The 25,975-nt window shown below is 41.2% G+C and overlaps 1 protein-coding gene across 1 annotated transcript in view; it reads right to left on the bottom strand.

The window, feature by feature from the left end:
- Nucleotides 1-25,975, bottom strand: part of KCNH8 (potassium voltage-gated channel subfamily H member 8) — a 378,517-nt gene that overhangs the window by 18,962 nt on the left and 333,580 nt on the right. Inside the window, exons 12-13 of the mRNA XM_065398842.1 lie at nt 7,297-7,335; nt 5,058-5,416 (exon numbers count right to left, since the gene is read on the bottom strand). Of these exons, the coding sequence (XP_065254914.1) occupies nt 5,058-5,416; nt 7,297-7,335 (398 nt within the window). The remainder of the gene's footprint in view (nt 1-5,057; nt 5,417-7,296; nt 7,336-25,975) is intronic.

The raw sequence follows: 25,975 nt of genomic DNA on the forward strand, positions 1-25,975 counted from the left end.
GGTGCTTTTTATTGGTGACATTATGAATTACATTGCATGCTCTATATAGGTGTACCTATATAAGCTGTATTAAGAGCCAAATCCTGAAGTCTGTACTTAATTCTTACTCAGGCATGGCTGATAGTAGCCCCAGCATGCCCCCCTCTGTGGGGGTGTAGAAGATAGACTAACTAAAAGATCAGTATAGATCCTGCCCTGACTCACCCCAACTCCAGCCATGTTACAAACCCATCTTTTGCAACCATGAAAGTAGAAACAGTAATTTGACCCACAACAAACTTGGCTCTAATGAAACTCTATTTATGAGGAAGTGGAATGGAAATCCAGATTGTTTCAATGCATTGCAATGGTCAGGTTGCAATTCCAGTTATGGTTCCTTAGATCTTCCCAACACACGGGCAAACATCTAATCAGAGTAACAAATGCCGTACAGAATTCAGTAAAACTTTCCCAAGCTCTTCAGATATTCAGTCCTCCTGTGGGATTGTTCTTCCTTTTGAGTTTGCATACATATGGCTAACCACAGGGTTAAGATTGCTTCACTAAGCTAAGGTGAAATTTAAGCTGCTCTAAGAATCACAGTCAATGGAGCTCCTGAGATGAAAAATACTATTCAGAATGAGATCACTGTATGAGGATCTTATTTTGAATCGGATGGGTTTTATTGCAGGATGCAAGCATAGCTCAAGGCTGTACTTATGTGTTTGTCAAACAGAGAGAAAGGGGAGAGTGCACATCATATCAAAAACCTTCAACCAACCAACCAACCCAACCAACAAATAAAAGATTGATTTATGAAACAGACCTTTTCAGCTGTGCCTGCAGACACTGTGTCTACAGAAGCACCCATTTGTGCATACAGAAACACACGTTAACATGTAAACGCTCACTTTGTAGAAAAGCATTTGAGACAAAAAGGCAGGTTTTTCTTTCACTTGCGCCAGTTTTGCACCATTTGAGTCCCATGAAGCTACTCCTCTGCTTCACTCCAGTATAAGTGATATCTGAATCAGGCCCATGAAGATGAAGAATGGAATAATTAGAAGCATAGGCCATTAATATACAAGTTTGAATATTTCTTATTTTGATGTATTGATGTTTTGTAATATGAATATAAGCCTTTATCCCCTAATGTTTTAAAGCAAATCAAGTGCTTGTAAAAGGTGCTCGACTGATGACAGTGGACAAGGAAATCCGCACTTTGTCCACAGAACAGGCACAGCATGGGAAGTGGTACAGTCTTCCCTAACACTGCCCCCACACTGACACAGAGGGGTGACTTCTAGAAGATAATTCAGTTTTATTCTCAGCCAATTCTTGGCCTCTCTTCTTACACTGCTAATTGGGAGGGTGGTTTTTGTGATAAGGGGACACCTGTACAACGGGAACTACACTTTACATGAAATAAGGATGTACTTATTCTTCTCCTCAAATGCAAAAATCTCATGACTGGGCAAATCTGGAAAACACAGAACAGAGAACACAGTGGGACTGGTGGTGGGTTTGAGTTGAGACACATGTGCTTGCAGCAACATACGTATTATAGTCTTGATCCTCCTAATTCACTGTGCCCATGCAGAGTGCTACTGGCCTCAGTGGGTGCAAGGCTCTCTGTACTAGTGCATCTGTTTGCAGGGTTAGGATTTCAATTGAAAGTCATTACACTTTACTGTATTAGGTGCATACAAAAAGTTATCATCACTATCGAAAACTTGTGTAAGGGTGACAGAGAAGAAGATGGGACTCATGAAAAGATGACCTACTCAGGACTATGGTGTTTCCTGCAACTGGAAATTCAGATGATTAATTTGTTTGGAAACTCAGTACAAAAGCCGAGTGCTATGATTTGGTCTCATGTCTTCAAAGAATAAGATTTAACTCTCATCAAATATCCACTTTGTACAGGTTATTAATGGATTAAAACATTATCTTAATTGCATTTAAAGCCCACATGGAAAATAAGCATGGTGAAAAGCTATTAGATATGCATTGAAAATTACAGCAGATCCATAGTTTAAAGTGTTCAGAGATATAAACTTAAAGATACAACTTTCTAAAATAACTAGAACTGTATTTCTCATAAAATCCACAAGACAGGTATACAGTCAATAAGTCTCTATGGAGAAATCTGTAAACTAACAAGAGACCTTACTAATATATGGAGGGGTTGTAGTGTTACTTCAGGATTAAAGGTGAACTGAAAAGTAATGTCAAAAGTGAGGTATGTATAGACTTACATTTAGCCTTCAAGGGCCTGACTCACAGCCCATTAAGTCAGTGGAAAGACTCCCACTGATATTAACGGGCATGGGATCAGGCCTTAATTGTTCCTTCTGATGAAGTTGTGGAAGGAATTTCCCCAGACTACAACGAGAAATCCTGTACAACCATTGTCTCTTCTAGTATTTACAAAGTTGTGGAAGGAATTTCCCCAGACTACAACGAGAAATCCTGTACAACCATTGTCTCTTCTAGTATTGATGATATTCCAGACTTCTTGGGTCCTTTAGTGAACCCAGAAAGAGACTGATTTTCTTTTAAGGAAAATTAAGACTCCCAGCGTCTGGTAGTGCAATGAGTGCACCCATTTCTGTCTCATATAGGATTTTACCAATGTGCTTTTCCTATTAAATGTAGAGAAGGATGAATGCCATTTTTATATGAATATACTGGCCATGCCAGCTGTGAGTACTGTAAATACTAGAGTAGATCTGGTCTTGGAAGCATTTCCTCCAAAAAAAAAAAAAAAAAGGCTTGGTTGATAGTTGCTGTGATGGCAGCAAAGCAAAATATTTTAAGAAATAAGGTAAGGCTGTTCTGATGAAGGCTGAATGGATAGTGCTCCAAATGTAAGTGGCTTCCTATGGGTTGGGCACCTATGTAGTAGGTTGCAGGACTGAGGAGAGCTATTTGATTATTATTAATACATATTAATACTATTGCAGCAGTGCCGTAAGATTCCAGTCTGGGTTGGGGCCCTATTTTGCTAGGTACTGTGCAAACACGTAAGGAAACACAATTCAGAGACTATGGGTAAAATTCTCATGTGGAGTAAATCTACCTAGCTCCATTGAAGTCAGTAGAGCTACACCAGTTTACATTAGCTGAGGATATAGCCCTATGTTCAAAAGATACTGATATTGATTTACAGGGAAAAATACATAACACTACCTCAATTATCTATACAGTGGAGCCATCTTACAGGGAAGTGTTTATTCTCCACAAAATGATTTGATTATGGCCCAAAGTCTAAAACGTGCACTGCCTAACTACTCAGGTAGCGTGCTTGATCATCTGTTTGGGTTAAAGGGGAACTGTACCCCTCTCCTCTAATCTGTAATGTGGCCACTACTGTAGTCTCAGGGCTGCAGAGGCCCGCACTGGAGATACAGCTGCAGTCCCCAGGTGGAATTCTGGTTGGCCCAGGCAGAATTTCCCTTAGGGATTCCTTGAGAATGCACACTGGAGCCACCCTGGCAGGTTCTGGTCATGGCCCTGCCCTCATTCTGCCTTTCTTCAGGCGGATAGTATCAATGCAGAATGCTGGGAGAGAGGACAGCACACATTTCCTCAGCAACATTGTGGCTGCTCCTTCTAGATGGATCACAAGTTGAGGCGGTTTCTTGCACGTCTCCCCCTCATTCTTACACTCCTGCCCAAAAGTAGGCCAACATTTAGCCATTGGTTAGGGTCCTATTTGCATTTTAATACTAACTGGGAAAAACACTTGCTCCAGGCTTATGATTTTCCTTTTTATTTTGTTGAACATGTTCTGATATTGCAGGCCATCAAATGGTAATGACTTTCAGTCATAACTGACTTGAGCCAAATCAAACGTGTGACCTACAGTAGAGATGAGACTTTTCCCTGAATCACTTTTGCTAACCCTGAAGCTGACCTATCACATGCTTCCACAGATATACTAACAACACAAGGGGTTGGTTTGCTGCATGTATCTATGTGAATTTTGGCTATAGTGAGTTTATTGCACAATTTCCTAAATACATTTTGACCCAGCTAGACCTATTGTATATTTGTGATGCCGAGTTGGTGGTTTTCATGTTTACTTTACCGCTACCATAACCCTGAGAGGAGAAAGAGATTATTACGTTAGCTTGTCTATCACTAGTGAACAGAGAAAACTTTTAAAAATATACAATACTTCAAAATTGCTGGAGGATGTGAATTAAAACCCCCAAACCAAGACATATGAAGGGCTATATCCTCAACTGGTACAGCTCCCTATGGTGACTTACATCAGCCAAGGATCTGTCCCCAAGACTATTGTTTTTGCTAATAGCAGCTTATGATTTTGGAATAATCTACATAAGCAGCATTGCCATTAATGAGGTCATTTCACACTTGTACTAATCATACTTTTATACCACCACACACCATCATGTATTTTGTTTACACCATACATTTTAGAGAAAAGCTGATTTTAAAAACTTCATAGTTACTTCCCATCCAACCTGTAAAGCCAGGTTGCCATTATACAATCTGTCACTTTTTAAAAACCGTAAACTATTAACTTACTCCAGTCACTTTGTGTATGAGCTGACACTGATCACTCTGGATATAGCCTTTCCTCTGAGGGACTTTACAAAATTAAGCCTCATAGTGCCCCTGCAAGTTATGTATTTTCATAATTGTTCCACAGAGAGTATATTGATGCATAGAGAGGTTAAGGCCAAAATTTAAAATCTGAGTGCCTCAAGTCAGGCACTGAAATCAGTAGCTCATCATCTAAATATTTCATCTGATTTTCATATATGCTGAGCACTGTAACTTCCACTGTTGTAACATCATCTTTATCTTGTAATACGGCCCTGAAGTCCTAAAATTCCCCCTGCTGGGGGCTAAATAACATTGAGTTATTGTTAATAAAGGAGTCTCCCTGTCCCTATAGGATGCCTGGGATAAGAAGATTCCAGGAAGGTTAGATGCTAACATTAAAGAAAAACAAGAATTTTGCAGCATTAAGAAAAAAAATCGTGACCTGATACTTAAAGCAGACTTATGTGATGGGGAAGAAGATAAATGTTTATAGCTATTACCTTGGGCTGAGGTCAGGGGGACCAATGGTGTTCAGTGTTGAAAGGTGCAGTTTTAGGTTTTTCTCTCTCTTTCTGGAGTAGTAGTGGAGTTCAGTTTCATGTCTGGTTCTTGCAGGGTTTGAACTGCAAACTCGGATAGGGGAGTGAAAGGGCACCGTTCCTGAGGCCAACTGTTTCAAGTTTATCCCTAGATAGCTTTTATTGCTTCCAGCCTTCTTCTCTTGGGATGAGGTTGTGCTCCTCGTGTGGATTGGAGAAAGAATGACATTCTCCTCTTCTTCTCCTTCATCCTCATCTTCCTCGTCTTCCACAATTGATGGGAGTCTCTTGTTTATGCTGCCATTTCCCTTGGGCTCTGTCTAAAATAGTGGATAATTCGTATTAATATAAACTTCAAAGCCCAGCACTGCAGGGACAGCTGATTTGCTCTGATGTTCATACTTGAATAAAACCAAATCCATTAGAGCTTTTATTTTTCATTAGAACAAATGTTATTTTGGGACCCACCTGTTATTTATTTCTCTCTCTTCAGTCCCTCACGTATATATACACAAAAGCCCTCTAGTAACATAACCAGTGAACTCACTGCAAATGTATTTTGTTACTGAGAAATGTTGCCTGGCTTTAGTTCTTACAAGCCACCCAGAGTACATATACTTTAATAGGTTTCTCTCTGTCTTTTGAGGAGTTAGTTCTTCTGAAGTTAATGCTGTCAGACTGTTGATAAATTAAGAATGGGTTTTAGGTAAGTAACGTATATACCCACAGTCCAGTATATGGCCAGTACAGTCAGTTATAAGGAGTGATACAGTTCACTTAGGACCTGAATGCATCCTGGTTCCTCCTCTTAGTCACACTAAGTGGGACCTTACACTCTGATCTTACTACCTTACAGCCAGACCCCTGAGCTCCCGCAGAGACCTATTAATGCACAACAATGTAACAGGATTACCTTCTGAAGAGCTAACTCATCAAAAGATAGAGATGAATTTATTAAAGAATACAGACTGTAGGATGGACTGTAGGCGCTTGTTATAGGAGGCAGAGGGGGCCTAATGGACTCCAAAGACCTGCCACTCTACTGCTGGGTGACCTTGGGCAAATCATGTCTCTGTGTCTCAGTTCCCCAATTGTAAAATAGGAATAATGTATGCCTTTGTAAATCACTTTGATATCTACTAATGAAAATGGCTATATAAGAGTTATGCATTATTAATTAATTATTATTATTTCTTGGAAACAAAATACATGTGCAGTGAATTGCAGAGGTCTGCCCATCTGGAGTTTATTTCCAGGTCAGGGCCTTGCTTCACAAGTAATCCCATTTATTCCCATGCTACAACTTGTGGGGCAAAGTATTATCACTATGAGTAGCAGAATCAGGTCCTACGTCATTCTTACAAACTCCACACATCTCAAATAAATAGGACAGCCAAATTCAACTGAGCCCAAAAGAAACCTTTTCTGAAAATAGTACTGGAGCATTTTCAGTGTGATTGAGAACAGGAAGTAGCAAAAATCTCACATAGGAGTCTGTTCTGAAGAGATTTCCAGCCCAGTTGTCCACAATCATATCAGTTTGGATAGTTTGGGTAAAGATACAAATTTTGGGTGAACAATCTTTTGAGATTTGCCCATCACTCCTTGTCCTCACATTTTGCAGCATGAGTTTAATTTTGCTATTCAACTTGCACTATCAGTTTACTGAGTAAACATTATACAATTATTATTGTTAATGCAGATACAATGAGCCAGACCTTTTCAATCTGACATGTCCAAAAAGTCAAGAATATAAAATGTAATAGCAAAGGCCTGTCTGTCAAGAAGATAATAATGGCCTCCCTGAGAACTATTCTGCTATATAGAAGTCTGATGAACAAACTGTACAGAACTCTGATATGAGAAAGAACTTTATGTAAATTTAACTTTCCACGTCTATCATTTGGGTTGAGTAAACATTCCCGGCTCATCTTTAAAACGAATATGCATTAATGGAACATCCAAATCCAGCATCTGGATGCTAAGATGCCTAAGCATTTAGGCATAGAAAATGGACATTTATGAGGTACATCTAACAGCAGTTTTAGCATTCAAATGCAGGATCCTATTTAAGGGCCTGATTCAAAACCCACTGACATCAGTGGGAGCCTTTCCATTGGCTTAAGAGGGCTTTGGATCAGGCCCTAGGCACTTATGTTTCAAAGTTAAGCTCATCATATTTAAAATCAGACAATCATACCTGGGATAGTGTAGACTTGTTTGATAATCTTGATATTACCTGAGGAGGGAAAAAATGTAGTAGTAGCAGAAAATAAGTGAATCTGCACAGATTTGGCTTCCAAAGGCAATTTTATATGATGGAACAGCAAGGAAATCTCATAATGAAACAAATGTATATTCCACAAATTAAATTCAAAATGCCACTGATGATAATGAAACGTCTTTGAAACAGACTCTGTCAGGATCAAGTTGTTGACCAGAAAATGTACCTTCCATTTTAAAGAAATAGGGAATTCCTGTAAAATTAACATTTTACTCCAAAGTAAAACAAGACTAGGGACATGACCCTGCACTGGACATACATGGATGGATCTCTGCACAGGGAGGCCCAAGGATTTTGATAGGGCTCCATGTAGGCACAGAGTTCGTTGTAGGATCGGTCCTTAAATAATGTAGGAATCTAGAACAGTGACAGGTATGCCAACAATTTTCAAAAATGGATCCCTAAAGTTAGGCTCCAAACTCCCACAGAAAGTCAAACTACCATCTGTGCCTTTGAAAATCTCCTCTTTAGGCTCCAAAATAAGTGTCCTGATTTTCAAAAGTGCTGACTACCCAGCATCTCCCTTTGAAATCAGAGGGATCTGTGGGATGCTCAGTACTTCTGAAAATTATACTATTTACATAGTTGTCTACATGCAAACGCTAGGTAACATTTTCAAAGCTTAAGGGCCAGATTTACAAAGGTATTTACGGGTCTAAAAATGCAGATAGGCGGCTAGTAGGATTTACCGAAGTGCCTAAGCGAGGTAGGCACCTAAGTCCCATTTACTTTTAATCTTTGTAAATCTAGCCCTCAAGCCCAGATCCTCAAAATTATTTGACTTCAATGGGATTTAAGCACCTGAATAACGTAGAGGATTTGGGCCAATTCAAAAGTAACTTAGGCACTTAGGAGCATAAGTCACATTGAAAGTCAAGAGATCTTCAGAGCATAAATAACTTAAGTGCTTTTGAATATTTTACTTCAGCAGATTAATTTTAGTAACCCATTTTTGAAAATCTTGGTTGTTTTGTCATTAGATCAGAGCTCTTGCAGTTTATGAGGCTATTAGGCAAATAGTTCTGTAATTACTCATAAAAATGAAGTCATTATTATTGCCACACAAATGTGTGCTTCCCCAATGTTTAATTTTGTCTAAGCAGTAAACCTATTCCACATCTGCCTAGCGATCAGCGTGTGGATTAATCAGACATGTTGCTTACATAAACTTAGCAATAATTCTCAATACACTGAAAAGCAGAACAACCAGAATCATTACATTGTGTAAATAAAGCAAAAATATGGCCCTGCTCCTCCTGTGTCAGCGAGAGAAAATGTCAGGCAGCCCTAACTGGAGCCCTGATATGGTCAGATGTCAAGCCCTTTCGGCTCGGATTGTAATCAATGTCAGCGGAAGGAACTCAGCACTTGGGCCCTAGATAGTTTGGAGCAATGGAAGCATTCAGTGTGCTAAATGCTATAGTTTAAAAAAGATCAGTTTAATGTGACACTAAAGGCCTGACTTGCATGCACACCTGCACCCAGACACACCTGGTATTAATTAGATTAATTTAATATAGGGGTGTATAGTGCCTAGCAATTTGGGGTCTCTAGACACTACTGCAGTATAAGTGTTAAATATATGTTGATATAATATTAATTGATATCTACAAAACCAGCCACATGAATTAGCAGTTTAACAAACAGAAATATGAAAATATTAATTTGCCTGCCAGAATCTTGCTTGGGTTTTACCAAGAAAGGACTTGTGTGGGTGCGCATTGTTAAATGTGGGCAAAGATCTTTTCCTCTTTTGAACTTTCTTCCCCCAGTATAAAGGAGAGTTATATGTGCAGCCTTGACAATAAGGAAATACAAACTGCTGCATGGAATGGCTTTAGCTTTTATGTATGCGTTCCCGAAGCCCTGCTGGAATTGCATGCATTCAGCTGGGCTGCAGGGGCTGAACAGCATTTCCCCTGCAGGGAATCCACCTGACTGCCAGGGATCAATGCTGTGCCAGCAATGAGTGCATTGAACCTTTCTTCTCCACCACCCTCACTGTATCCTGCTGGTAACCCAGCGACTGTGGATTTGCCTGAGGGAGGAGGAGGAGAGAGCAACCAGCTGCCTCAGAGCATTGCTAGTAGGGAAAGGGAAATAATGGGGGGTCAGAAGATGTATGGAGGTACAGGCTGGTGAAAGGTAGCTCAAGGGAGGGACAGAGGTTCAAGGGGGAGCAGATTGTTGGTGACAGGTTCCCTCTTGAGAATGTCCCCCATCCTCTCCTCCCATTGGTTTCCCTTATTCTGTCCATACAGCCTGTTCTCTCTTTTGTCCCTGGCCCCATAGTTGGGCAGTTTCAGTTTGAATCAACACATTTGGATAAGTTATGTGTGCAGGAACAAGCTAATCCATTTCACTGAAGCATGCCAAAGTAAAGAACATTATAATTGCATATCTCTAGTATTCTAATACTTCATTAATAGCTGACAAAGATAAATATTGTGTCCATTTTACATAAAGGTGGGGCCTGAGCTCATTTGCTTTGATAGAAATGATGCTCGACGGTAAACATTTTTGAGACCCACACACCTAATAGATTGACCTGAAAGTGGGCAAAGTTTTCTGAAAAAGAGGCATTCTAAGTCTCTTCTGACTCTCCTCTCCAAAAATATAATTCTCAGAGAGAAAAAGAATACTAATGTACAAGGGCATGAACTAAGAGCAGGAAAGTTAAAAACTGCAGTATCCACATAACCAGGGTTTCACCTTCCTGCATCTGACTGCATGAATTTAGTATCAGTGGAATTATCACAGGACCTGAGGAACTGTCCTAATTTCCAATCTTCTAAAGCATTTTTTTGCTTTAGGACAATACACAGATTTCCTTAAAGTGTTGTGTGGCTTCCATGAAAAGAAAGAGGACACACAATTGTACATATTGTATGCTGTGTTTAAAAAAGAAGTAAGGTTAAGGTTATAAACACATTTTGAAAACAAAGTTGAAGAGGTATTTCCCAAATAGACAGATTAGGAAAATGTCACTAATGTTAATGTGAGTCATGCTAAAGATGCTCAGAGGATCTGATTCAGATTTCTAATACAGCACATGTATCCTTTTGTATCTTGTAAAACTTTGTACACAACACAGTAACTGATTTCACAAGATACAGTGGTAATAGACTAAGTACCAAGATCAGAATCAAGTCCAGTCTCAATTTGATGTTTCCCTAGGATTGTTTAGAATCTTAAAGTATACATTTTGGAATTTGGTACAGATGGTGCAACATTTGTATTCTCTTCTATCAATGTTCATTGTAATTAAGGTTAAGATTTTGTCACAGTTATTTTTAGTAAAAGTCACAGACTGGTCATGGTCAATAAGCAATAATTCACATAAGCCCAAGTCCTGTTGCCCAGGGGGTGGTGGTGGGGGGAGGTCTGACAGCCCGAGCCCCTCTGCCCAGGGGGGTGGGGTGACTGACTCGCTGTCCAGGGTTGAGAGCCCAAGCCCCACAATCCAGGGCTTACCCCACCGACCAGGGCTGACAGCCCAAGCCCCCCACCGGGACTGAAGTCACCAAAAATCACAGAATCTGTGACCGCCATTATGAACTCCTATCCTTAATTATAAGGCCAAGAATGGTACTTCCATGTCAGAAAAAGCTGATTATTCAATGCAGGAAGTAAATCCAGATCTTTTAATCATCTGGAGGTGATTTTTTTCTGGACTGAGGTTATAAAATGGTAACCCCCAGTGGTATAGATATCTGGTAGATCATCTATGGGGATTTTCAGGGTAAGCCAGGGAAAATGTAAATAATATATATACAATCTGTTCAAGAGGGATTGTAAATCATATTTTGAAAAAAATGAATTTAGAGGTACAGCCAGTATCCAAATTTTAGGGATAATGAGATAAACAGTAGAGTATATAGATTTGCTGGGCTTGAAAGGGTAGGGTTTGATGGATCATGTTGTCTTGTTCTGGCTTAGAAGGTTCAATATTCTTCATAGCAGGGCTTGAGTAATAATAATAATAATAATAATTAATGGAGATATCCCATCTCCTAGAACTGGAAGCGACCTTGAAAGGTCATCGAGTCCAGCCCCCTGCCTTCACTAGCAGGACCAAGTACTGATTTTGCCCCAGATCCCCAAGTGGCCCCCTCAAGGATTGAACTCACAACCCTGGGTTTAGCAGGCCAATGCTCAAACCACTGAGCTATCCCTCCCCCCTAAGGAGTCTGAGCTTTAGGAACAAAGCATGCGTATAGATTTACTGAGTTCTTTGTAAGTCTGGGTTCCTAGAATATGTTAATAATATTTTGCATTTTAGGGAACAAAAGGCACTGTGTCAGAAAAGGATTTGGAAGCACAAACTGGAATATTAATATGCTTAGTTAGTATTAAGAAGTACACAAAACTGTTTAAGGATGTTGGCAATATGTAAAAATATAGATCAAATGCCATATGCTCAGTGCATAGGGATTTTACTGACTGGTAATGGAAAATATATGAGCACATAACAAGGGATTACCATATCACTGAAAAGCTTAATGCCTCACACATGTTCATCCCCTCAGTTTTCCTTAATCAGGAAGTTCCTCAATGAAATATAATAAATCCCTTAAATCACAGCCCATTGACAGAAATACATGCTACAGGAGGTCTTAGGTTAGCTATAATTGTTACTGTAACTACACTCCATAATTTAAAAGCATATTTTCATAGGCATTTGGAAATGTCTCCTGTCCCAATATCTTCTGCATTTTAATTTTTTGGTTTATCAGCTCTCTCTCTCTCTCTCTCACTCTTGCAGCCTCCTCCCTCTTACCTTTTTTACACTGCCTCTGGCTGAATGGAGAATAAATAAATTCCCTAGAAACTGATGTCTTCAGCACTCTGGGTTTGTACAGTATGCTGTGTAAGCAGCAAGAGCTGAGTGAATAATCTGTATTGAGTACCTTATTCTGGAGTTTAGTTTCTGATTGTGAATTGTCCACCAGCAACATATAACTTTCTCCCATTAATTCATTATTATATTCAATTTTGACAAGTAATCATGATTCTATTGATTTTGTGTGAGTATTTAAAATGTGAGTTATGTTGGTTAGTTTTTATTGGCCATGTAGGTCACAGAGTTTCTTTTCTCTGACTGGATGCATATAATGTTTAGAAGTAGATTTCTGGTGCCAACACTCACGTTTACAAGTTTGAAATTCACTTTCCATAAATATTCTATAAAGTGAACACTCAGAAAAGAGAGGCTAAATTCAATGAATAAATTATTAGTAGTGAAGTATTCACTCACCTTCCATCTAGACTGTGATGGTTGTACTCCTTAACACAGAACTTATAGTAATTCTGCTTAAAAGGTAGAAATAGAGGAACCATAATAATGGGGGGGGAAAGCGCGCTGGTATAATTTTTTTATTCTGTTTCTGTGTGCACTCTTCTCTTTCATTAAAAACAAAACAACCCCCCCACCACTATTCCTGAGGATTTTGTGCCACTTTGAAATCATGAATTAAGAAAGACACCTTTTATTTATGTAGTAAATCCTACACCAGTGAAAAGAACACCATCAAAAGAAAGGAGGTAGTCAATGAGGACAAAATGAGATAGGAGAAGCAATTGTTAAAAGAGATGGCAATAGACCTTTGCACCTACAGCATGCTATTCTAGCAGATAATACTTTTGAGACAGCTTCCAGGTTATTACAGACAAAAGATATATCAGAAAGAACACTAGATATCTTTCCTATTTGGTTACAGTAATTGAGGAGGGGACATTTTGATGAGGATTTACTGTATGTTTGTAAACATTACAGCTAACACTGAAAGCCTTAAGAACAATAACACTCCAAATCCCTGGTCCTGCAAACACTTATGAATGTCCTTAATTTTCCTGAGGTGAGTACAGTGAAGTATGTGCATAAGTATTTGCCAGACAGGGGCCCTGGGTAGGAGGAAATCTGATTAGAAATGTTCAGTGCCTATATGAGCAACCTTGGGAAAGAGGAATTTAAGGGTGAGATCACCAGCCCTGCTCCAGCTTCTTTATGCCATGGGAAAAGGGCCCTAAAAGCCTCATGTCTATCTGGGGCAGAATTCCCCTGGAGTAGGAACTATGGAAGTCAGCTGCAATATGGTTGTTCGAGGACCCGGTCACAAGCCCTGCTGTAGGGGGCAGGTAAAGGATAGGACTGTGTGCGTGCACGTGTGTCAGGGGCAGGGCTGCAGTGACTCCAGGAAGTGATGCAGCCCATAGGGCATCCCAGTTAGGCTGCCATAGTTCAGACAGACTCTCAGGGCTGTCTAAGTTAAGCTGGAGGTGTCTCCAGGCCCCAAAGCAGCCCAGGGTCAGGAGGGTGCAGAGATGACAAAGCTGCTGTGGTGGGTGTGGAGTTTCTATGTAATAATCTAGGAATGCTGCTATGTAATTTATGAATACTGCAGGCAACCTGTCAATGAGGCAAAGTTACTGTCTAACTACATGGGTTTATTAGACTTTCCTATACAGGGCCGCCGGGGGGCGGGGGGGGGGCAACAAATGGGGCAATTTGCCCCAGGCCCCACAGGGCCCCCACGAGAATATAGTATTCTATAGTATTGCAACTTTTTTTTATGGAAGGGGCCCCCGAAATTGCTTTGCCCCGGGCCCCCTGAATCCTCTGGGCAACCCTGTTCCTATATGAATATATGATCTAGCTTAATAAGGAGCTTTTGCAGGAAAGCATCACAATGGATATTGATAAACAATGCCCCAACAAACATTTGGGGGGCAATTGTAGGATAGTGGCCTACTTCTAAGCTCCAGCCTGAAGTTACACAGCTGTTTTACCATTGCTGGGAACCTAGGGAATCAAAGGGACACAAAACAGATAAAAGGGCTCTCTGGAGAGACAGGTGGGGGGATTGTTGTCAGTGAGCTCTGACAGAGACAGGTCCTGCAAAAATGTCTGAGGAAGTTTGGGCCCTCCCTGACTTCCAAAGATTGGGTAGCCTTAGGAAGAGGCAGTATGTATATAGTCCATTTTCTTGTTTTAAGATTTTTTTTTTTCTGAAATGCTTTTGTTCTAAATAAATAATACTTTTCTTTGAAAAGGCTATTTGGTCACTGCTGTGGAGGGCACAGAACTGCAGGTACTGGACACACATCAGGCCTGCTGAGGAACCATAGTTATCAACTGGGGATGGGAGCCCAAGGTCTGGTCTGAGAGTGGGAGAATTATGTGATTCCACACAAGACTGGTGACTGCCTAAGACCTGAGAGGGAAGTACACTTGATAAGACTGTAGCACTGGCCTGACATGAGTAATTAATACATGGAGGGAGGCCTCATTTTCTGGAAGATAGAATTAGGAACATAAATGAATCATCAGGTTGAAAACAGAATGTTTGTGCCAAATAAGATAAGTAAATAGGTGAGTGGGCTAAGAAGACGGAATGTCTAAGCCAACTAAGATAAGAGGGAGAACACACAGGGAACTATTTGTTATGAACTACATAACAAGGGACAAAATAAGTTAGGAATGTAGAGATGAGGTAAAGAGGAAATCAAACCGTGGACAGCGTATGTTGCACAGGGACTGGTTCCTGCAAAGTAACCAGCCAATCCAAAAACGTATGATGCAATGTATAGGAGTAAATGCAATGAGCTGTGTAATGTATATAAAGGGAGAAGGTTTCTGTGTAACTTTGAAGTTGTGATGTACCCTGCATCCATCCCTGCTGCCTTTGAGTCTGATCAACTCAGAATAGCACTGCTGTATGCCAAATAAAGATACCTGAGTGACGAAGGCTGGAGTCGAACTGAGTTCTTGGGAAGCCAAGTGGAAAGAGATCTTGGAGGGAATCCCAACAAAGACCAGAAGGGGTCAGAGATACCATTAGCTTGCTAACTATGACAGCCACCATAGCCCCTTTTCTCTGGCAGTAGAAGTTCTGTGTTATGCCTCATAGCAGTACAGTACATAATTTCACTCTAAGTGGGCCAAATACAAGGCTAACTGAGTGAAATTTAATGGCCTGGTCTGGGTCCCACACCATTAACTGTTTGATCCCTGTAGGCTTGTATGATTCCATTGCTCCCAGATTGTGTCTGAACCTACATACACCTCAATTCATATCTGCCTTGGGACTTCTGCTGACTCAACAGAATGCCACTCACCTTATTTTTCTTTACTATCAACTGGCTGGGGTGCCTGTTAATTTTGTCTGAAACAAAATGGAATGCAGGGGGAAGAGTTTGGGAACAGATGCTAAGCTTATCTTGCCTATCACTGTATGTGATCATAATAAAGACACTGATGTGAACAGCTTAGAAAAGATGGAAAGCAACGGCAAGAGAAATGTGATTCAAACAGGAGCCATTAAAATACTGTTAGTGCTGGCATTGCCCCAGATTAGTTATTTCATACATAAAGCTTCTTCAGACGGCTTCCAAAGCCAAAAAAAAAAAAATCAGGGAATGATCCAGCAATAGGTCTTGAGCATGTTTAATGGATTGTACCATCTGTGCAAGAAGCAGTTTTGTTAATAACCAAATTCACCATGTGGCCCTGGACTATCAAACATGAATGCCAGAGCAAACATAACAAAAACAATAAATTCAGAAAGGGAAAGCAGAACAGAAAATGGTTAGTTGAAAATAATAATCCCTAATCCATATCAAGTGTCTCACAGTCCCTTTCAGACTATACGTACCATACAGAGATTACGTGACTCACAAATAATAAAATTCAGCCATTCTATGCCAGCATCCTATAGCTATTCTATAAGTGCTAGCTTTCAGGAGGGATATTATATTAACCAAATTTCACCCTGAGTTATTAGAGTTTGCATATCTAAATTCATTCTGAAGTTTAAATTGGCAAAGTTCACTCCCCTTCTCCCCTCCCCAGCACTCAATTTGGAATTTGGTAAAAAAAAAAAAACCCCTCAGATTAGCACCCCTATATTTTGCAAAAGGTATATTTAATTACCACCATTGGAGGTTTTTAAGTACAGGTTAGACAAACACCTGTCAGAGACAGTCCAAGTATATTTAATCCTTCCTCAACATGGGGGGCATGGACTAGATAACTATTCTTAGGGCCCTTCCAGCCCTGCATTTCTATGATTCTATAAGAAGAGATTATCACTGTTTCATATCACAACCTACATGCAGTACCTGCAGCAGCACAGTTCCACCTAATATCATGTGGGATATTAGTTCAGTACTTACTTGGAAGGAAGAATGCCACAAACTGAGCATCCATCCATTTCTTACAGCTGGCTTTGCTTGGAGGTCTCCCATCACAGTCTTGCCCAGCCCTACTTATCTGATGAGACCACAGTACAATCATAAATTAAAATATCACTGTGTAACTATTTGTAAAACACAGGCCTGCTACTATTATTAAATTAACTAACTTGTGGCTATATATTTCACTGCTCCAGACAACAGTTTAGCTGAAAGCTTGTCCCTCCCTAAAATATCAAATTATACACTGCATGAGCTAGAGATGGGATTCTGATAATGCCAGCAACAGGGTTTGCCACCTTTTCCTCACATAATGTTCACGGTCCTTCACACCAAATATTGTACTTGCCCAGGATGGGTCTGGTAGTCTTGGTCACTCTTCTAAACTGACCCTGGGACAATTTAACATACAAGAAGAAGAAGAGAAGCCTCTTTCTCATATAAGACCTCTCTGACTCCCAAACACTAGTCACAGACATCTAAGTTTGATTTTGATCAACAACCAACAACATAGGGAGCAGTAGAGCTAGCTACCCCATACGCCCTGCCCCATCAATGTGCTACAATCCTAAGCATGAGAGATTCTCTCTAGATGCAAGGTGGCATTTTAGTCTCTTTTCTGGGCGGGAAATGTTCGAACCATCAGCTAAAACATAAATAAACAAACTAGAAAATGCCTTACATTAGACTTCAAAGTTGCTTCTTTGATACATGCCTCACAGGTTGCAGGTGACCAGAGAGCAGTAAGAAAGCCTATTTCTACGTAGCTGGTGTCTTGTCTCTCTCTTTTCCTCCCTCCCACCAAAAAAATCCGACAGACATGTTGATTAGCCAGCTAACAATTTTCCACCGAAAAACACATCTGTACAGGTGATGTTTTTGCTCTATTTATAAGGCATGCTGCATGCCAGTTGTTAACGTACGGCTTTTTGGGGGGGTATACAGTAAAGAAAGAGGGAGGGAGAGTCCAAAGCATAGTTTTAAAAAAATAAACTTATTTTCCTTTCCGTTAGTTTTCCCCCCTCTTTTCTCCCCACTCTGATCTCCACTTCATCCTATGTCTGAGCTATTAGTCGGTGCAGTCTTTTTTGTAATTCCTTGTGGTACCCAATACATGACCCACACATTTCAGGTAACAATTGATAATTTATAAGGATTCTGGTGTCACTCTGGTAGGTTGATTGCTGAGTCTATTTTCCCCAAAATGGAGATATAGATGTACACTAAGGGAACTGTTCTAACTGATTAAGTCTACTTACAGAAACTTTAAATCTAGAAAACAATCCATGTGTTTTCTTTGTTGAACACATTACATTTTATTTATTTCTCTTTCTCTAGGGGTTCCACAGAGCATTTTTTGTTTGCTAATGAAATACCTCTTTAGTTTCTTTATATGCTGAACAAAAAATGTTATGTTATCTACTCAATACCTAATGAAACTGAAAGCTGAAATATAGAAATAATGTGTATCTATTGAGTGCATGAATTGTTGATTTTATGCCGTTTATACAAGTATTCTTACATATTACTGCATTCCTGTTTCAATATACAGCTTGATATGTATGATTTCTAACAAGTATAAACATATGCGTTTAACATGACAGTGAAGATTCAGAAGTAAGATTTCACTACTACTGTACCTGTACAACAATTTTTAAATAAATCCACATAATTCAATTTTACTTCACACTGAATAATAAGATTGTTTAGTGTAATAATTCTTCCAAATTTAGGGCCAAACTGTACTCTCCATTACACCAGTGTAAATTTAGAGTAGCTCAAAAGAAGTCAGTCTGAACTTATATCAGTGTAACTGAAAGCAGAATTTGGCCTTTATAGTATATTTTTCTGCTTTTCTGTTGCAGACACACAAACAACATGTTAATGTTTACAAATCAATATATGTGCAATGTTCCGTGGCACAATGATACATACTGGAAAAAAATTACACAACATCCCTAATATGCTTACAACAGAAATATGGTTAGGTTCCTAGGCAAATACTCCACTGAAAGCCAAGAGTTTTTCCTGGGTGATACTGTGTTTTATACCCTTCTCGTACACATTTTAAAAACATAGATAAGCTGCTTTTCTAGACTCTGGATTTTTCTACATGTAACCCTCTGGTTAAGCTTTATAATCTGCTGCAGAATGCAATAATCCTGGGAAGTGAGGTGAATGAGGATGGAGAGAGTTCAAAATGATTCAAAAGCTAAAATTAGTAGTTAAGCATTGTCACTTATTCAATCTTAGCATTGTAATTACAATAATCATAAACAGTTTGCCTTTGTATAGGACTGTTTATCAAAAAGTATTATGGGTCCAATTGTGGAAACGCAGTCCATGGGGCTACTCACAGGAGTAAGGGTAGCACAATGGGATCCTATTTTATGTATAGATAATCCCAGATTTTAAAAAAAACTACATTCAGATGGAGTGAAAGTTACATACAAGTAATTTAGGATAAAAGACACAACAGGTATTTCGCAATTATCCCCAAAACAAGCATTATAATCCAGAAAATTCAGAATTAAATTGAAAAGAAATCCAAACATCTTAAGATCTGGAAGTTAAAGTACCCAAATCACCTTATTTCTGATCTGTAGTGACACCATACAATAGCTGCACAATTATGATTAACGAATATTAGTATTTGTGGTGCTGCAAATCAAATTTGATTAAAATGATTTTTAAAGACATCAGATTTCTTCTGTTTTGGTCCCTCAGGGTGGCACTGCAGGACCCCTGGTGATAGGGCATCTCATTATTAAAAATAATCTGTAAATGCAGTAAAATGCCAGGATCTTGGGAAACAAGTAAAAAGAATTGGAAATGATCCTAAAGAGTGGAGATTATGATCTAATGGGGCTTAGTGAAACATGGTGGGATGAATGTCGGTATTGATGGGTATAATAATCTATATCAAGAAGAGAAGAAAAAAGGAAAAATAGGTCACTATTTCCCCAAAAGCTTTTACAGTGCCCAGGAACTAACACACAACAGTAGGTGTGTCAGGATGATATTCTTTAGGTAAAGATACAAGGAATGAAAACCAAAGAACAAACAATGAGCATCTGCTATAGCGTACCATGTCAGACAGAGAAAAAGCATCCATTTAATCATTCCTGAACTTTATGTTTCTTCACAATGTTATGTGGCACCTACTTACCAAGGTGATGGACGTTAGAAACACAATAGGTGCATAGATACCTGAGGGTTGGTCAAGGCAGTGTTTTCAAAGCTGCAGGGCATCATGCTCATGAGAGATTTTAACTAAACTCTCCAGCCAATATTCCAAGTAGAAAGAAAGTCAGCCTTAATCAGAGTGAAAGGAATAGGGGAGTATGAAGAAGAGCAGCTGCCATGGCTCTGCTAAAATCAGAGGGAGAGACCCTCCTTTCCCTCCTTGGGGTTTGGGGAAGAACTGCTCCTCCAGATCTCTCCCTTCCACCATTCTTGGCGAGGTGAGTATTCACCAGGCAGAGGAAGCTGAAGTGTGTGTGTGGGAGGGGGGAGGGGGAGGAAGAGTTGATTGCACATATGTGAAGGAAGTAGTATTGAGTTTATGGGCAGCCATGATAGTGGAATCAATTGTCCAAAAGTGGTTCCAAAAATTCATGGCTGGGGCTTCATCACAATTTGTTTCGTTGATGCATGGATGCCTCAAATAGACAGGAGACGTCTATAAAATATTCTGCAAGGAAATGTAGGACAGAAGCTATTCTCACAGTGTTTCTCTCTGGTTTAAAATTGAAAATGTCATAGAAAGCACCTGAAAGAGACTGTTCTCTAATTATATTTTGCTCACATGGTTATGCAGTTTTACAGAAGAACAACCCCTGTTGCTTGCCATTAAATAGAAGCACAGGGAGGCTACGTGGGTGGTTGCGTGGGTGGTGTCTCATTCAGCAGGAAACAGGAGCCAGGCAGCCCCAGAAGTGTGCAAGAAAAATTAAACCAGAAAAAGGCTTATAAAAAAGCTATGCAAGAGAGCACTGAGCAGTACTTCACAGCAGCACTAGCTGCTAAATAGGCCATGCACACAGGCAGCTAAGAAATTTGCTCCCAGAAAACCTGCCAAACCCACCTTTGCTATGGGCTTGATATTGCCATATGCTGAGCGCTCTCAGTCTGATCCAACACAGTACTGAAGTACAGGCTTAAGTTGAAGTCCAACAGGACTATTCACTGTACTTAAGTGCTTTGCTGGATTGAGCCAGAGCACTCAGGAATAGCTGGAGGAATCCCATTTTGTTGAGGGGTGCTATTGGAGTACAGGAGTTATGCTGGTTATGGGTTTATTGATTCAAATTCACTGAAGTGTTTTTACACTTAAAAGGTGTTTTTGGTGCATGCTCATTATTACAGGATAGCAACCAGGAAGTTCAGATGTGGACAGACCCCACATCTAAGATGTGTAGAGGAGAGACTGGTAATACTGTATCTGGCAAGCAGAAGGCACACACAATCAGTTGCTTGGGATCTCTTATCAGAGCAATGGTGAGCCATTCTATGCTGCCGCTAAATCTACATAGACTGAAAGGTGAAAATTTAATCTGGAAAAAATGGTTACCTACCTGTAACTGTTCTTTGAAATGCAATGCAGATGTGTATTCTACTTAGGTGTGTGCACGCCCAGCACACTGGAGCCAGAGGGTGGCAGTACCCATAGGGTGGCACTCACCTCCTGTGGCCCTAGCCCCTCCCCGGCCATATAAGGGTGGTGTCTATCCGACCTCCTCAGCTCCTTCACACTAAATGTCAGAGGTAGAGACGGATGCAGAGGGGATAGATCAGTGGTGGGCAACCTGCAGCCCGTGGGCCGCACATGGCCCATCAGGGTAATCCGCTGGTGGGCTGCGAGACAGTGTTTACATTGACCTGCCACAGGCACGGCTGCCCACAACTCCCAGTGGGCCACAGGTTGCCCACCACTGGGATACAGGGTGGGCCGTGGAATACATGTCTGCATCAGATCTTGGAGAACAATAGTTACAGGCAGGCAAAGGTTTTTTCTTGGAGTAGATGCAGCCATATATTCTACTTAGGTGATTTAGAAGTAGTACTCACAGGTGGCAGGGCTCTGAGTCTATTTAAACAAAGACTGCATCTGCTCCCAAAGTCCACATCTGATCTGGAAGCGGCTGTAATGGCATAGTGGTTTGTAAAACTATGCACCGAGGACTAAGTGGCAGCCCTGCCAATGTTCAATATAGGAATGTCACTTAGGAACGCTGTTGACGTTGCCTAGGCTCTTGTGGAATGGGCTCGCACCCTTTGAGAAGGTGTAGCCTGGGCTATGTCATATGCTGTCATGATACAGAAAGTTATCCACCTGGAGATTGTCTGTGAAAAAGACTGCTTGACCCTTCATTTGGGCTGCATATGAGACAAACAAATGAGAGGAGGAGTGGAAAGGTTTAGTCCTATCTAGATAAAAAACTAAATATCATCCGACATCCAGTCGGTGAAGACGCTGTTCCTCTGGGTTTGAATACAGCTTAGGGAAGAACACTCATCAACATACAGCTTTGTTCAAATGAAACTGGAAAACCACTTTGGATTAAAACTTAGTATGTGGCCACAGGATTACTAACTCTTTAGAAAACTGAATGTAAGGGGGCTCCAACAGCAAAGCCTGAAACTCACCCACTGTCCTTGCAGATGTTATCACCACAAGAAAAGTCATTTTCTGACACAGAAGGAAGAGAGAAGAAGTTTCTAGAAGCTTGAACGGATGCCCCATAAGAACCACTAAGACAGTATTAAGGTCCCACAAAGGAATCAGGTCTTTATCCAGCAGGGGAAACAAGTGACTCCTTTCAAGAACCTCACTACCATGGGGTTTGAAAACACTGACTTCTCATGGATAGGTGGATGAAATGCTCGCTACCAGGTGGACTCTCAATGAACGAAGTGCAAGACCAGAAGACTGAAGATGTAACAGGAATGGGTAGGTGAGGTTCTGTGGCCTGCTATGTGCTGGAGGTCAGACTAGATGATCATGATGGTCCCTTCTGCCCTTAAAGTCTATGAAGCTATGAGTAACAAGTATCAGAGGGGTAGCCGTGTTAGTCTGTATCCACAAAAACAACAAGGAGTCTGGTGGCACCTTAAAGACTAACAGATTTATTTGGGTATAAGTTTTCATGGGTAAAAAACCCACTTCTTCAGATGCATGGAGTAAAAATTACAGATAGTGTGCCCTGAACCATCCACCACCATAAGGAGCCCATAATTGGCAGATGAAGTCGGACCTGTCGGTACAAGGGATGACGATTCAGATAATGGACTGATTTCAGCCATATCTGAAGAGGACGTAGACCCAGCCTGGCATATTGGACTACCTGTGTGTATGCAGCCATATGGCCTAGCAACCTCAGGCATACTCAGGCTGTGGCTGAGCGTTGAGACTGCAGCTCCAGACACAGGTGGCTAATCACCTGGAATTGCTCAGTCGACTGAAACACTCTTGAACTCACAGAGTCTATCAGGACCCCAATTAACTTGATTCTTTGAGCTGGAACCAATGTTCGCTTCCCATTGTCTAGGATGAGACCTAGATGACCAAGTAGGTGTAGTGTGAAGTGGACATGAGAGTGGACTTCTTCTCTGGACTTGCCCATCAGTAACCAATCATTCAGATATGGGAAGATATGAATTTCTCTCTTCCTGAGATACACTGTTACCACTGTCATGCATTTGTTAGGGACTCAGGGAATGGAAGACAGGCTAAAGTCACCATGGTATGCTGGTAGTGGTGGCCAGCTACAACAAACCTGAGGAACCCCCTGTGGGTCAGGAGGATTGCTACCTGGACATTAGCATCCTGCAGGTCCAGGGCAGAAACCAATCATTGTGATTTAAGGCAGGGAGGATGGTTGCTAGGGCAACCATATAGAATCTCACATATCTGAAGTATTTGTTGAGATTGCAGAGGTTTAGGATAGATCTCATCCCTCCCTTGGGCTTGGGAACCAGGAAATACTGTGAGTTGAACCCCTGCCTCTGATGCTGCAGGGGGACCTCCTCTACAGCCTCCAGAACCAGTAGAGACCGAATCTACTCAAAGATCAGTGTCTCGTGAGAGGGATCCCTGAAGAGGGTGGGGGATAAAGGGGTGGGGAGCAGGGATGGAGAGGAACTGTATGCCATAACCAAATCTGATGGTGCTTAGGACCCAGTTGTCTATGGTAATTGAGTCCCAAACACTGTAAAAAGGAACCAGCCTGTCCCCCAAACAGAGGGGATAGGGAAGAAGAGGTCATCACTGGCCACTGTCCTGGAAACATGAGTTAAAATGGGTGCTTGCTGGATGCCGGGAGGGGAAGGGAAAGGGGGAAGCTGACAGGTTAAACCCAGAACCAGAGGACCTTCTTCTCTAGGAACTGTGTGGCTTCTGTGGAAGGGAGAACTGTAAAAAAAAAAACACCGTGGGCAGTATTGCTGCTGACTGCTCTAGTGGCATCTCTTCGCAGCCGGAGTATATACTCCCAAAGAACGTAATGTAAATATGGAGTCTTTTTAAAAGTGCAGGTTTCCATCATTTTTTTCTGAAAACAAAACCCATCTATCAAACAGTAAGTCCTCAATGATCTGCTGCACATCAAGTACAATGCCTTAATTCTGCAGCCCTGAGGCCCCTCCTCATGGTCACAGCAGATGCCATAATTCTGGACACAGCATCCGCCCTGTCCAGAGCTAACTGCAACAAAATCTTGGCCACCTTATGGCCTTCCACAATGAATGCCCAAAACTCTTCCTTGGAGTGTTCTGGCAGCTTGTCTGCGAACTCAGACATGGCCACCCAATTGACAATGTCATATTTAGAGAGCAACACCTGCTAGTTCACCATGCACGTTGGCAGGGAAGAAGAGGTATAAATCTTCCTCCCCATAAAGTCCATTTTCTTGGACTCTTTGTCCTTAGGGGTGGTCTGATACTTTTTCCACCATGCCCGGTCATTTGCTGCAGTAACCACCAGAGAATTAGGGGCCGGATGGGAGCAGAAGTCCTCAATACCCTACATGGGAATGAAGTACTGTTTCTCTGAACATTCGTGTGGGAGGCAATGAAGCTGGAGTATTCCAGAGGGCCTTCGCAGGCTCCAGAAGAGCACCATCTCTCCCTTGGGCTTGGGCACCAGGAAATACTGGGACTAGAACTGCTGTCCCTGATGCTGCCTGGGGACCTCCTCTATAGCCTCCAGAACTGGTAGAGACTGAATCTGCTGGAGGGCTTTTATGTGGGAGGGCTTCTGTCCCTGGAGCTGATAATTGGAGAATGTCCAACAGCTTATGTGTATTTTTCTGCAGGAATTCTGCCTGGATACCCAAGGCAACAGCCATATGCCTTAGGAGGTCCCGGTAAGCCTTAAAGGATTCAGGCATCGAAGGACAGGGAGATTCCAGTACAGTCGAGTCAATTGGGCAGGACGAGGAGGCAGTTCGCTGCACCAATGATGGGTCCCGTTCTTGCACCACAGGATCTGGTCAGAACAGCCCTGGAGATCCAGGACAAATGAGTTCAGTGGTTGCTTGCCTGAGATGGTTTGGGAGTGGGAGCCACTGTTGGGATTGCCCCACAGCAGGTCAAGGAGTGAGACCTCAAGGAACGAGGAGTATCCCAAGGATTCCAAGGAGGCCACCGGGCATATGGATAAGGCATTGGTGGCCAGTAGGTACCACTTGTGCTTAAATTTAAATACATGCTTAAGGGCTTTGCTGGATTGGACCAGAGTGTTCGAGAGGAGAGACCTCAGAGGCTTTAATTTCCAAGATAAGACATCTCCTTTACACTACAGAGATGTGGCTCATAGGCAGTTTTATTTTGAACTGTAGGTTTGGATGTTTTCAGTTCTTCCAGAAAAGCAATGTTATCCCATCTAACTTCTTCCATATTGATTACACGGGCAGGGAGATCAGCAGATCAAGTGAACAGAAGCACTAATGACTCTGATGACAATCATTCTAGCCTATTAAGTGAAACTGAAATATCAGACAGTGGGAAGAGCTGCACAATCTTCAACTACTACGGTGGATAATTGTGTTGGAAGAACACAACACTAGTGTAAAGCAGATCCTTTGCCATACTGATTTTTAAAGAACAATAATTTGACCAACATGTTTGGTTACATGATAAATAAAATGACTGCCTGCCCACCTGTCCACCACTGTCAATTCTGAAAGAGCTTTTAAATTTTCAGGAGGTTGAAGTTAATGACAAAAGAATACCACCGGAACTTGATAATGTGGGAAAACTAACCTTTAAAGGTTAACACGCCCTACAAATAAGATACCAGTTTCTCAAAAACCAGAGAATTAGGCGTTCTTTCTAAGAGCACTGGCTGTGCACATCTTATATTTATTTTTCTTTTCTGCATAAATCCCCTGTTTTACTCCTT

Source organism: Emys orbicularis, chromosome 2 (genome assembly GCF_028017835.1).
Source record: "Emys orbicularis isolate rEmyOrb1 chromosome 2, rEmyOrb1.hap1, whole genome shotgun sequence".
In the NCBI taxonomy this organism is placed as follows: domain Eukaryota; kingdom Metazoa; phylum Chordata; order Testudines; family Emydidae; genus Emys; species Emys orbicularis.